At 44.3% G+C, this 13420-nt stretch overlaps 1 protein-coding gene across 1 annotated transcript in view; it reads right to left on the bottom strand.

Annotated features, from left to right (window-relative positions):
* The window catches only part of RGS20 (regulator of G protein signaling 20), a 356471-nt gene extending 346327 nt beyond the window's left edge, over positions 1 to 10144 (bottom strand). Inside the window, exon 1 of the mRNA XM_078685657.1 lies at positions 10010 to 10144. Within this exon, the coding sequence (XP_078541783.1) occupies positions 10010 to 10144 (135 nt within the window). The remainder of the gene's footprint in view (positions 1 to 10009) is intronic.
* Between the last annotated feature and the right edge of the window lie 3276 nt (positions 10145 to 13420).

Raw genomic sequence — 13420 nt, 5'->3', positions numbered from 1 at the left:
ATTTTTCACGCACCTCTTCAGAGCACAATGAAAGCGAATGCAGGAGACAGGTGAAAAATGCAGCTTTCGTTTTGACAAAGAATACAATCAGCACTGTTCTTAAAACCTTTACACCTTTGTAGGGGAAACAGATAGTTTGCTGTCTAGCTTTCAGCGGCACCCAGACCCCTTAGCCAAGTAGTTCTTGCCACCGATAAACGGTCTTGTGTGGGCCTGGCAGCTGGCGACTAAGGTATGTTTCCCAATGAAACCACAGCTCCTGCAAGACGGCAACCTCATTTTATTTTTCCATAACATTTTCATTCTAGAGTAAACTTTTCTTAATTGGTACTACTGTAATGAGACAAAGCGGCCATTTTATGGACAGTGTTGTGGTTCCATTTGGGACCCCTGTATGCAATGCCTGTCACACGGCAAGTCCATGGTTATCTAAGATGTTTGCCATCATTGACCCCAGGAGTCTATGTGGTGCACCCAAACTAATCAGTGTGTTGCTCCGCCTCTAAATGCTTGGCACAAGAACTTTTTAATTTTGTGGAGAAAGCCAGCAGTGACATTTAAGGGGGGTCCTTGCCAAGTGGATATCATGTTGTGCTACATTATGGGGCCCTGTTTGGGGCGCAAACAGCCTCTTACCAAACCCACTTCACATATGGGCTACATTACATTTATGTAACATGATTCAGTTTTTAGATATAATCTTGACATACAAGTAAGCCTGGGCAGAGTTCCGATACGCAGAACTCCGTAAAATGCAAACAAAACTCCACTGTGCTACGCGGAGCTCCGTAATTGGCAGAGTGTGTTAGATAAATGCTGTTCGCTGTTGTTTTCAGTGCTGGGTCCTTGTCCACACTGTGCAATCATCGCGAACAGCACCATGCACAGTGCAAGTGGGCGCTGCTTCCTTTCTGCTGCTCAAGAAGATATTTACTCGGGGGGCAGCTTTCTCAACGCGAACGGGTGGTTTCTCAAGGTGAGGGGTCACGAGCATACGCGACCACTCGCAATGAGAAATCTGACCAGCCATATTGAGAAATCTCGCCGGAAGGTTGATTTTCCATGCTCGCCAACTTGATGTTGATGATCGGGAATGAGGAAAAATCTCTCTGGGAGGTGGATTTTCCTCGCTAACACTCACCAACTTGACGTTGATGAACGCGAGCAAGGGAAAAAACTCCGCTCTCATATGCGGAGTGGAGTTTTTAGGAAATACACGCGCTCCTCATAAAGCGGAGTGTGGAAAACTCAACAAACTCCATGACTGGAGTGGAGTTCACCACCCATACAAGTATCTCCATTCCTGTTAGGTTATATTATCACAGACCATTGTTGCAGTATGTGCTTTGCAATGCTGTATCTTCTCAGGCATGATCAGGACCATGCGGCAGGTGAAAGCCAAATTAAGCGGCATGGTTGACTAAATAATGCAGTAAAAAGGGCAAATTATAAAGGGCCGGACTGGCTACCGGGCAGTTGTGTGTGCTGCTGAGGAGGGGGATGATTTCGTTGATGGGGACCTGTGTGTGCAAAACGAAATTTGTTTTCCTTTTTTTATTTCAAAGCGCACGCAGGTCCCCATCAACGAAATAAGCCCACACCACAGAGAAATTAGCCCCCAGCTCGGCAGCACACACAACTGCCCGGTAGCCAGTCCGGCCCTGAAATTATGTATTGGAATGCAACAAATTTTGTGGTAGCATTATACCATTATTTTGTCATTTTTACAATTGTTAACTCTGTCTGGACATAGGTTGCGCCTCGTTTGTTCCAGTTTAACAGCAAAGTACCAATAAACAATAGAAGGGTCACCAGTCAACCTTTGCAAAGTGCCTTCCACTGCACAGAAAAATGCATTGCTAGTAACTGCTAAACCGTTTAAGCAAGAAACAATTTTTTGTTAATATCTGAAGATTATGTAGCAGATGATGGATTATGTAGCAATGAGGCAAATCCATTCTATGCAAAAACGTTCTGGCCGCTCAATCGCATAATTCCGGTGGTCCTGGGCATGAGGCAGTGAAGGAAGCACAAAGCTTGCAGGGTCATTGCCCTAGGGCAGCATAGCTCATCATCGCCTTGGGGCTGAAACTATGGACTATAAGTGCCAGAATCCAGCACATCCACTCACAGCCTGGCTACCACCTCCCACCTACACTTCCAAGTAGAGGGGGAGTGCCTACACTTCAAATCACCTGAGCTGAACAGGAGATACCTGTGCTCATGAGGAGGGATCACTGCATGAAACTATTGCTCTCAATTCCCCAGACCTGCATCACTCTGGAACACTGTGGTTTTAACACTGAGGATTCTGTGTACCAGGATCCTGCACAGCTTCTTGCAGATCTGCTAGTGGCTACTGCCACCATCTCCGGCTAGGGCTAGGCACATACAAATTAAATCACCCAGCACTGATAATGAGCAGTGGATCTCGAGGCCACCTACCTACTGCTCCTGCTTGCCTCATTGGTCCATGCATGCATCACTCCATGCTGAAAAGGGTACACAGATAAGAATAACAGATAAGAGCAGCTCCTTGAATCAGGGCGAGCCTAGCCCCAATGATGTAAGCCTATCTCAGGTGGTGTTCAGCACCACAAAGCACCTTAGTTGCCGCTCTTGTGCTGTACATTATAGATGCTACTTTAAGTCCCACCCTATGTATGGGGACCAATCTACAGTTTCCGAAGCACTATTGCGACAGACACAACAGCTAACTGGTGTGAGGTGCACCCTGGTTGTGACTGCGAAGTGGCCATAACCCAGCTAGCTTGCCTATCTCTTTTTTGAGGCAGACTCACATGAAGGCTTACAGTACAAGCATCAAATGGCTATTCTGTGGGCTGATCCAAAATGTGAATGACACTGGCAACAATGTCAATGAGGGCAGCACCAAACTTTCTATGTATTATTTACATGCACCAAGGCTTATGTCTTAACTGCAAGCGATTCGCCTCATTTGGAGAGTGAAATAGCCAATTCAATAATGAAGAATCTGGAGGATAATGAAAGGCAAGTAGTCCTCTAGGCAGTATGAATGACACTTTCTCAAGCAAAGGCAAACCAAAAGCAACCAATGGCTGAATGCAGCTGACCAAAAATCCTTCTTGTGTATGTTTCTTGATCTAGTTCCTGGGAAAATGCATAGCTGCACCAGATTTAAAGACACTTAAATTGATAGGATACCAAAATTTTACAATGTTGGTAGTCTCAGACTTCTAAACCCAACTGTTCATGAGATATTGCCAATTATAACATTAAGCGCTCAAAGGATATGGGAGAATGCTTGCAATAAGTGCAACCACTTGCAATTGCTTGGGCTTGTATTCCAACCCATAATTCTTTTTCCCACCTTGCCACCTCAGATTAGACACAGCCACGTGCAAATCAGTATTGACCCTGCTCCAATAGGAACAATCCAGCCCAAACTGCCAAGCCAGGTCCTCTCTGAACCATACCACAAGCAACTCAAGACTGGTTTCGCCCTGACAGGGGGTCTTAATTTGGCTGTAGCTTGGTTCCAGTGGCACAGTGAGCAAGGGACGAACTTGTGCTATATAAAAACTGCAGAAAAATACACAAAGAGGTAAAAATAAAGCCTTAAAATAAAGAAAGACAATGGATAACTAGTTAATTGCTTATTTGTACAAAGTGAAAACAGAAAATCTAGCTAAACCACAGCTTCCCTGCTTAAATTGTATGGTCTAAGGCAAATATTTTATTTCACCAAACTCTTTTTTCCTCATTATCACGTGAGTCCAGAACACCAGTTGTACAAAAACCCATTGTGTTTGATTTAAGAGGCCATAATGTTGCTCTAGAATCATCTGAGCCAATGACAGGGTTTACATGACAATTGTTTTGCTTCTTAGTGCACCGATGGTTCATGTTTAAAAATGATTACTTATGATAAAGTACTTGTCAATGCAGTGCCATAATTAGGCCTATTAATATTTAATCTCTCACAGGTCAATGAAATACATATTTCAGAATTTTGAAGGCACTTTATAATATTTTACTTAATGTTTGTAGTATGATTTACGCAACAAATATGTTCAGGGCTCGGCTTATGCACGGGCTCTAAGATCTGAACCAGATCCGTGGCTAATTTCTGGCTCTCCTGGTTAATTTGTTGGTTCTCCCACCTCTAGGATGCTTGCAATAAACTTAACTACTGGCAAACCCTTGCGGTAGTATTCCAACCCATCATTCTTTTGCTGACCCTGCTACTTTAAATTACACCCAGTTTTATGCAAATCAATCTTGACCCCGCTCCAATAGGAACAGTCCACTCCGAACAGCCAAACCAGGTCCTCACTAAACCCTAAAACAAGCAACCCAATACCGGTTTCGCCCTGACTGGGGCTCTGCAGTCAGGTGTAGCTTGGTTGCAGTGGCACAAGGTGCAAGGAAATCAGCTCTGGGCATGCCCTTGGCCACTTAAGGTGGTACATAAAGCACACAAAAGGTCACAGGAGGATGCTTGAATACGTGTAACCACTGGCAATCACTCAGGGTGCTATTCCAGATTATGCTGCACTGCAGTACAATGCATAGTTTCGCTATCCAAGCACAGCATCTAGCTGTAAATCTAGTGGCCCAACAAACCCCCAACAATGCATAAGAACTTTACAGACATGCGCAAAAAACAATGACAGGGGTGCCCTACTAGAACCACGTACTAAACCTAGAACAGAAGTGCTAACTTGTGTCACTACATTCACAACTGCGTCCAATGTCCTTCAAAGAATCGTTAGGAAAAACTGGGCCATCCTACACACAGGCAACGTTTCGCTACCACCACTTAAGCTTGCATACAGATGGTCTGCCAACTTAAAGGATATGTTGATCCACAATAGATCAAGAAAACCAATAAGAACTGTCAGAGGCTTTTGTGGGATCTTCGCCCAGTGGTGGGACATTTCCTTTGCAGCTCTTGTAATGTATGCACCTAGACTGACGCTACAAAAGAAATTCAGTTGAATAACACTATGGTACAAAAAAGCACACAAATTGCAACTCAAAAATTGCATATACATGATCACCTGTCTGTGCTACATAGAATACATAGGCATGACAACCAGAGTAGTAAAGTTTCGGATTATGTTACATCGCAGCAACATACACTGCAGAATATCCGGAACTATAATGAGTACCCACTTTTTAACTGTAGGCCACTCTTCTGATGACATTAGATGGACTATATTAGCGGCCCACCAACACTTGAGCAAAGAAAATATGTTTAGAAAAGAACAATACTGGGTTTTCTGGCTTTCCACACACACTATTGGCCTCAACAATGAAATTCCATGGGCTGCATTAAACAATTAACACACTTTTTGTGGTGGGCACCCTGCACAGACAATGACCAATCAGCATTGGGCACCTCTGCCCCCGTTACCTCAACTCCTAGATGGACATTCAGTACATGAAATAGGGGGCACAGTATATGCATGTGAGATATTGGCTACACTGGCAAAATCCAAACGATTGTGTAACCTGGAGTGCTGCATTTTTAAGAGGCAATTTATGTCCAACACAGTGGAACAACAATGGGCATCATATTTGCTCTGTATTATGCCAATATTTTAAAGGGTTGGTTAATAAGAAGCAGGCCTGGCCCGTTGAGGCTTTTAAATACACTTAGTACATAGTGCCATGGACCTCATACACTGATGATGTGCTAATCATTTGTGACTTTTTGGATCCTGTAAAAAAATATTCTGTATTTTTATATGTTTCTGCAATATCAAGTTCACAAAAGTAAGAAGCAAAGAAAAAAATATTCTGTCTAGACATCGATTTCATTATTGCAAATTACTATTTAAACACTACATTTTATAAACAGGAGATAATTTCACAGCCCATCATAAATATAACTTTCTCAGATATAAAAGAATTACAATTCTAAAAGGACAATTTGTCAGTATTTATCAGGTTCCTAGTTGTTCAGGTAATTTTGAACTGGAAACCTAACACAGTGATAAGTGTTAGGAGCAAAGTGGCTATGGAAAACTGTCACCCTCGTCTATTCAAAATAAGATAGGTATACCAGACATGCATCAAATACCCCTGGCAAACAGGTGTCTGTAGGAAGGTGGTGAAACTGGATACTTACTGTGGGAAAAGAAAAAAGGGTTATGTGGTTAAGGGCTAATCAGCTTTTGCATGCTCTTGCAGTGTCTACGAGACTGGTAGTGATCTATAAAGTCTTAGTGTACTGTTGGGGGAGGGGACCAAAAGGTTTCTTGGTCTCATCCACAAAACAATGCCTTTAGCAGAAATAACTCTGTGCAGTATGTAATCTGAGAAACAAAGGTTTAGAGTACTAGTCAATAGACTCTGATATCTGAATACTGAATCAAACTCTGCTAAACACAAACAACCTAGCCAATTATATGCCAGTGTTGCCTAATCTGGCCTTTCAATCTGTTGTCATAAGATTTGTGTGAAGAACTTGACTGAATTAAACCCCTTTGCCATCTTTACAATTGTTACAGGACATGAATGTGTTACCATTAACAGTATCAGCAGATACAGCTTAAGTTTGTGAAAGAGCTACAGTAGACTACAAAAAAGGCAAAGACACAGAACTTACTACTTCAAACCCAAAGACTCTAACTCCAAAAATATTAACTCGGGGGAAGTCCAAAGACTTACTGCTTGGCTGGAATGCAATGGGCCCCTGTCACTCACCTGAAATTCAGAACTTTCTCACATATTAATAGATGCGTGTTTAGGGGCCAACAAATAAGGCTCAGGCATAGGCGAAATAAGCACAAAGACAAAGGGAATCATAATAGACATATTCTCAACCTTAGCAAAGGCATAGGATCTCCATGCCTGCAAGTGGAGGAAAATTCAAGAGAGTGGACCATCGAGAGTGGGAGAGGGGTGATGTCAGGCTCCAATCAACTTATGATATGCAGGAAGAACACAAGGGTATGGCTGAGGACAGTGGTAAATTCAGACATAGAGGACAGATAACCTGGGGTAGAACCGAATGATACGTGAGCATTAATAGGTGCAACCTAGGAGACACGTGAAACATCAAATCTGTGAATAGTCGATAACAGGAGCACAAGAATGGCAATGGAGTTTTGCAAAAAAGAAGCTTCAATGGATAGGCATGCTTTCTTCCCACATTTGAAATTCAGAGTATGGAAATTTAAAGACCTTGTGAAAAACTTATCAAAGCTATCTGGACAATAATTCTTCACTCAGTGAGGAAACATGCCTCCCTTCCTCACATCATACCATGAGAGAATGTCTGCTCCAGAAGTTAGTTCAAAGCACTCTTTTCAGCTGACCCAAAGCCCTCTGTAGTTTGAGGACACAGACAACCAGTTTATCCGGTCTAACTCATCCACCTCGAGGAACCTGACACGTAAAAAAACAGTCAAAATCTCTACCACTAATTGTACTAGCAATGTCTGAGAACTTTGAAGGACAGCCATGGAAATGCGGGCTGGCTGTGCTTGTTCCTCAGCACTGTACCAGTCACTTGGGGTGTCTCACATGGTTACCTCCTTCCCCTGCCCTACTCAAGATTTATAAAGAACCTATTGTGCATCTTCTGAAGCTAGATGGTGTGATGTTTGGCTCTGATGCAGCCAGCATTTTCATCCATTTCCTCAACGGGGGCTTCCCCCAAACAACCAATAGCCTAGTAGAATTGATGGGTGCACATGAACTTCACTTAAGTGAAAGGCCTTCTTCTGGGCCACAGACGTCACATGATCCAACCACTGAGGCTACCACCCATCCTTCTAGGACACACCTCCAGAGCTTTAAGTGTGCTGGTTCGAATAGGACACTTTACATCGCATGCATTTACAACTCATGCCATTACAACATAGTCGTTACAACTACTGCGTTGTTACATTACAGTACATTACAACGCAAGTTGTTACATCGACTTGCTGTAGGGGGCGCTCTAGACTTAGGAATAATATAATTTACTATTTCAACTCCAGTGTGCGCAACAGTAGGGAAGGTGTTGGAAAAGGAAATTATACTATTCCTTTTGTTAGCACGCTCCCTACAGGAAGTCGTTACATTGCCTTATAATGTACTGCGATGTAATAACGCGGTCATTGTAACGACCACGTTGTAATCTCATGCTTTGTAACACATGCGATGTAATGGCTGTTTCCCGCAAGGGCCTGCCTGTGCTTAGCACCAGCAATTCTTAAAAGCAGGTGCTGAGACGGGTCCCTATCAGGCTCGTCATTTTTGCCCGCACCCTCCGGGTGAAAACAAATCTTAACTCTGTAGCAGTACCACTGCTCAACGCCTTTGATGTAACTTCAGAGACTAGTTATAGTTCTTTCACTCTCATCATTTCAGAACTAAAGCATTTTCAGTATTATATACCACAAAACCATAGTTGTTGCTTATTTATTTTATGCAACTAACAACCACTGGCAAAGCCAATAGTCCTGGCTAGTGAAGGTGTTGTACGGGTGGTTCCGACAGTACAGGTGTAATGTTACTTGAATTATATTTCTGAATGTAATGACAGAAGCAGCAAAATACCAGTCGGTTGGCACACTATGCTAAGCACAGACTTTTAGCTTATCTGTTTTTAAACCGCGCTCTTAATTACATCGGTCACGCCCCTTGGAGAGACCCCCAGTTTTTTCATTCCACTTAAAGCCGTGCACACCTCCACACCTACAATCTCCTGCTAAAGACATTGGCACTTCCTCTGTGCTGGTCTCACACGAACACACGCTGATTGATACCAAGGTGGCATTTTTCTAAATCAGCCCTTGCTGGACAACTCAAGAGCACACACTCATTAGACTCCAGTCTGTCCAGACCTCTACTGCCGGCCTCATCACAGGTGTAAATAAAAACTCCCTCTGTCGCCAGACTATGGTACCTGCAACGCATGTTCAGTCATTCACCAGACAGTGGCCCAATTAATACATATGATTATTATTAACCAATCGTTTGGATCTCATTTCATCTGCCTATGAAGGGTGAATGTAAACTGTCCTTTTATGTTGGGTCTGGTGGCTTAATGGACTGGTGCACCCACTTTAGGGTCCTGTGTTCGACCTCATAGTCACAAGTTCAAATACCCACGGGTCCACTCAGCCTTTCATCCTTCTGAGGTCGTGAAAATGAGTACCATTGAGTTGGGTAACAATAAACATCTGCTTTTTAGTGCAAAGATACCTTTCTGGGTGAAGGTGCCCTTTAACAAATACACATGCTATGTTATGAGCGTAGAAAGGTGACTGCAGCATGTGCATTACTCCGTAGAACTATCTTATTGGCACTGGAACCTTTCGCCTGCCAACTACACACATTTACCTGCAACAGGTGCATTAGACCAGCGAGCTATCTTTATGGAACTGGACACACAGTGTCACATCTGCCTTGCACACACAGATTTCTGCAGCAGCAGTAGAATTAACCCACTGCGCTGGCATAGTATGAATGCAACCTGTGAAGTGTATGTTATAGCTAGAACTCAGTGGTGTTTACATTACAGCACTGCACTACTTTAATGGACTGCAAACGTCATAACACCGCTTTATCTCCACCAGGAAACTTTTTAGAGAATATATGGCCATAGCATTTTCCTAACGTCTGCAGTTCCATTCAAGCTGTCTTCTGGTGCCCTGTATGCACATTCATTGAAAATCGATAATGTGCTCCAAACTCACATTCTACCACCACCAGCCTAGGTCCCGGGCTCCCTAAGAGCCTTTTTATCACCAGTGTTTCCGTGTGCAGAGGTGGCCTCTCCAAACCGAGCCACCGCTCAAATCAGTGCATCCCACATAATCCTGCCCTGGCAGGCAGAGGAAGGCCTCCCCCCCCCCTCTTCCCTCCCCACCCCGGCCCGCACGACTCCTCCACATAGCTAACCCCACCGATCTGCCCGAGTCACACCCCCGCTCTCCGCGAGACGAGGAAGCGGCTGCGGATTACACACACCTCCCGCAGCCGTGGACAGCTCCCCCGGGACCGACTCGGAGACAATGGCGAGTACCTGCACTACTCCCTCTGAGCCGCCGGGGCGCCCGCTCCTCTCCGAAGACGAAGCCGCAGCGGTGAACCCGGGGGGTTTCCCCCTTCTCCCGCGGAGCTGCAGCAAAAAGGCAGGCAGATGAGAGAAAGGGGACATGGCCCCCCTCAGCTGCCAGGGGGCGGGGGGAGGTAGGCCTGCCGGGGGCGAGGGTGTGCGGCCTGACGTCGCTGGGTGGTGCTCTGCCTGCAACTGGCAGGTGGAGCTGCACCAATGGGGGCTGGGGGTGTAGCCGGCAAGCAGTGTGTGGGAGGATGCGGGCCATGCCTTGGAGATGACAGGCCCTTATCTGACTCTGTGGCAGCGCACGCGGAGACCCCTGGGCACAGGCTCGCGCACGTTCAGGAGGGGGGCCTGACTGACAGGCAGGAGGGTGCAGAGGCAAGCACCCCCTTGCTGCATCAAAATATGACACGCACCTTATTTATCCTTACATCTCCCCAGCTACGTTTAAAGGTAATTACAGATTTGTGTGTAATGAAGAAAGTTCACCATCGTTCACAACATAGGGCGCTATTTGACTCAAACGTCGGGGAAGGGGGAGGGAAACTGAAATTGTGAACAGTGGGGACAGAGCCACGGGTGTAAATGAAGATACACTCTTGTAGGCAAGTAGTCAAGTCTCTTAGGTTGTTGGATGCCGTTTTATTGAAGTAGAACTTCCTTAGTTACAGATTACAGGTTTTAGGTAACAGCCCATTAGTAGCAGCATCCTTGCTGTTCTGCTCACTCTCTCCAGCTGATGTTCACACCAACCAATCACCCTCAGCAGGGAGCTGAGCATTATGGAGAGGATACACAGCAGCAATCACAGGCCACAGCAGCCACCTTCAAAGCTTGACTGAAAGTTACATGTTGGGCCTCTCTTCACTGTTCTGGTCCTTTGTGTGATACAGGGAACCCTTCTTTTAGATATATGTACAGGATGGCTTATGGCAAACATGCCTGTCCAAAGCAACAATCTGAGCGTCGCAGGGCTTAATCATCTTCACTTGATGTGCAGGTTCTTCAAACAGTACAAAACGCAGCAGCTCGTTTTGTCGTAGATGCCCCTAGATCTGCCTCAGGCACCTTAATCAGGAAGGATTTGCACTGGCTCCCCATCCAGGCTAGAATAGAGTTCCAGGTCCTTTGTTTCACCCACCGTGCTTTACACGGTCTTGAATCAGAAGACGTCAGATCCTTGGTGACCCTCTATGTACCCGGCAGGGCACTTCGCTCAGCCAACAAATATCTTCTTGCCGTACCCAAAATCAACAAAGCCAGATGGGGCAAGAGGGCTTTCTGTTCCCTTGCGCCCAGGATTTGGAACACCCTGCCGGCCGAGATTAAAGGACAAACCTCCCATTCTCTCTTCCGAAGGGCTCTGTAGACCTGGCTCTTCAGGGAGGCATACCTGTAATCGGCACTCTCCACTTTTTCATCACACAGCTTTTCCATCCTCAGCGCCTTGACGCCTACGGGCAAAGTAGCGCTTTACAAGTCCTATAACTCAACTCAACTCAACTCAACTCATGTTCTCCAAAAAGAATTTTAGCAAGAAACAAGAACCATATCTAATCACATCCCTAGACTGCTCAAAGTGCCAAGAAGCCATACCAATGGTCGGATGTATGACGTTACAATGCATGCTTTTACCAAGCATGCTGTTACAATGCGGTTTTTACAACGCAAACCTTTACAACGCATAGCGCTTTGGGGTGCTGGATAGTGAATAGTTTAATTTACTATTCCAACTCCAGTCCCCGTGGACACTAGGGAAGGTGTTGGATAGTAAATTAAATCTATTCCCTATCCTAGAGCGCCCCCCAGCGCAATGCGTTGTAATGGTTTTCGTTGTAAAACCTGCGTTGTAAAAGCACTGCGTTGTAAAAGTGTCGTTGTAAAGGATGTTTCCCCAATGGCCGTCTCTATGCTATGTTAATGACAACTAATAATAAGACCAATGGCAAATGCTGGATTTTAATACACATCATGCTAGTAAAACTGACATGTATGTTGAATTTGGGTCTTAGTTTCTGCGACAATCAGTGAAAAAGCTTACTTTCAAAATCACATTCTGCCTGTAGTTCTGGCCTAATAGGGCGAGGGCAAAGTATTTGGGTACCTCCACCCCGAGGAAGTATTGCAAATGGGGTGGCAAGTGGTGTAATATGCACATTTATAAAAAAAAAATAATCTTTCATTATTTGACAGCATACAACACTGCAGAAATTCTGTTTTTTGTTGCATGGTGTCCCAGGAGTTTTTCCATTTTCTATATTATATTTGTCCTACCATTAGAACTCTCTACGCTTTACCCCTGCTTAATAGGAGTAAAGTACCTGTGCCCCCCTCTAAACATGATTACATTTGCTTATCTTTGATTGAAATATTTAACTTGCATACAAGCCCCAGCACATAGTGTAGAAAATGTACCTTAGGGTCTGAAAGTTAAATGCCACCTATGGAGTGCTGTAAATCTATGAAACGTTTGGGTCCAAGATGCACACTAGAAAGGACCACAATACTTTTTATACACAAAAGATTTCTAGTGGTACAAGTTAAATACACAATTCAACATGTAACGAGCCAGTGTTTTTAATCCACAAACTCTTGTGGTTTATTTCACAATTAATCTCATATTTTTGAAAAACAAAATACACATTAACAGTATGTTATGTTAAAGAACACAATTTCACGGTTTAACATTGCATACATAGACAATTCAAATTGTTGACACTACATAACATCGAAAAAACCAATGAACACAATTGCTAAAAACACAGATCACCAGTCCTATATTAATAGATAAACACACTGGGGCTGAGGTGGTCTGAGGTATACAGGCATCAAATATCGACAATCTCCTGCCTATGTGTGCAGCCCTGAGACTTGAGATTGGAAGTGTTCACACTATGAGAGTAATTATTTATAAACTTTTCTCATTGTACACTTGTAAGAGTATCTTGTCCCAGATGCCAGGGTGAACGTTTTTCCAACCCCACATTCATTTTGGGGATTTCGTCAGGTATGTGGTATTTTATGGAGCAACTGCTCTTCCGTTATGGCTTTGATGGGGAGATGGTGAAGCAAGGGCCACACGGTTGCCTGCAGCAGTTGTTGATGTGAATTGTTTTAATGCGGGGGTAAGTCTTCGTCCTGTTTTTTCTGCTTTCTAAACGCATTGTGGAACCATATTCCAGAAACGGATGTACGTCATTACGACGCACACTTTTACAACGCGTTCCATTACAACGCGGTTGTAACAACGCAAGTCGTTACAACGACTTGTGTTGGGGGTGCGCAAATTAAAAAAAAATTAATTTACTATTCCAACACCAGTCCCCGTGGATAGTAGGGAAGGTGTTGGGATAGTAAATTAAATGATTTACT

Source organism: Lissotriton helveticus, chromosome 4_1, assembly GCF_964261635.1.
Source record: "Lissotriton helveticus chromosome 4_1, aLisHel1.1, whole genome shotgun sequence".
Lineage (NCBI taxonomy): Eukaryota > Metazoa > Chordata > Amphibia > Caudata > Salamandridae > Lissotriton > Lissotriton helveticus.
Note: the sequence above shows the minus strand (reverse complement) of the source record. Positions and strands in the feature narration are given on the sequence as shown.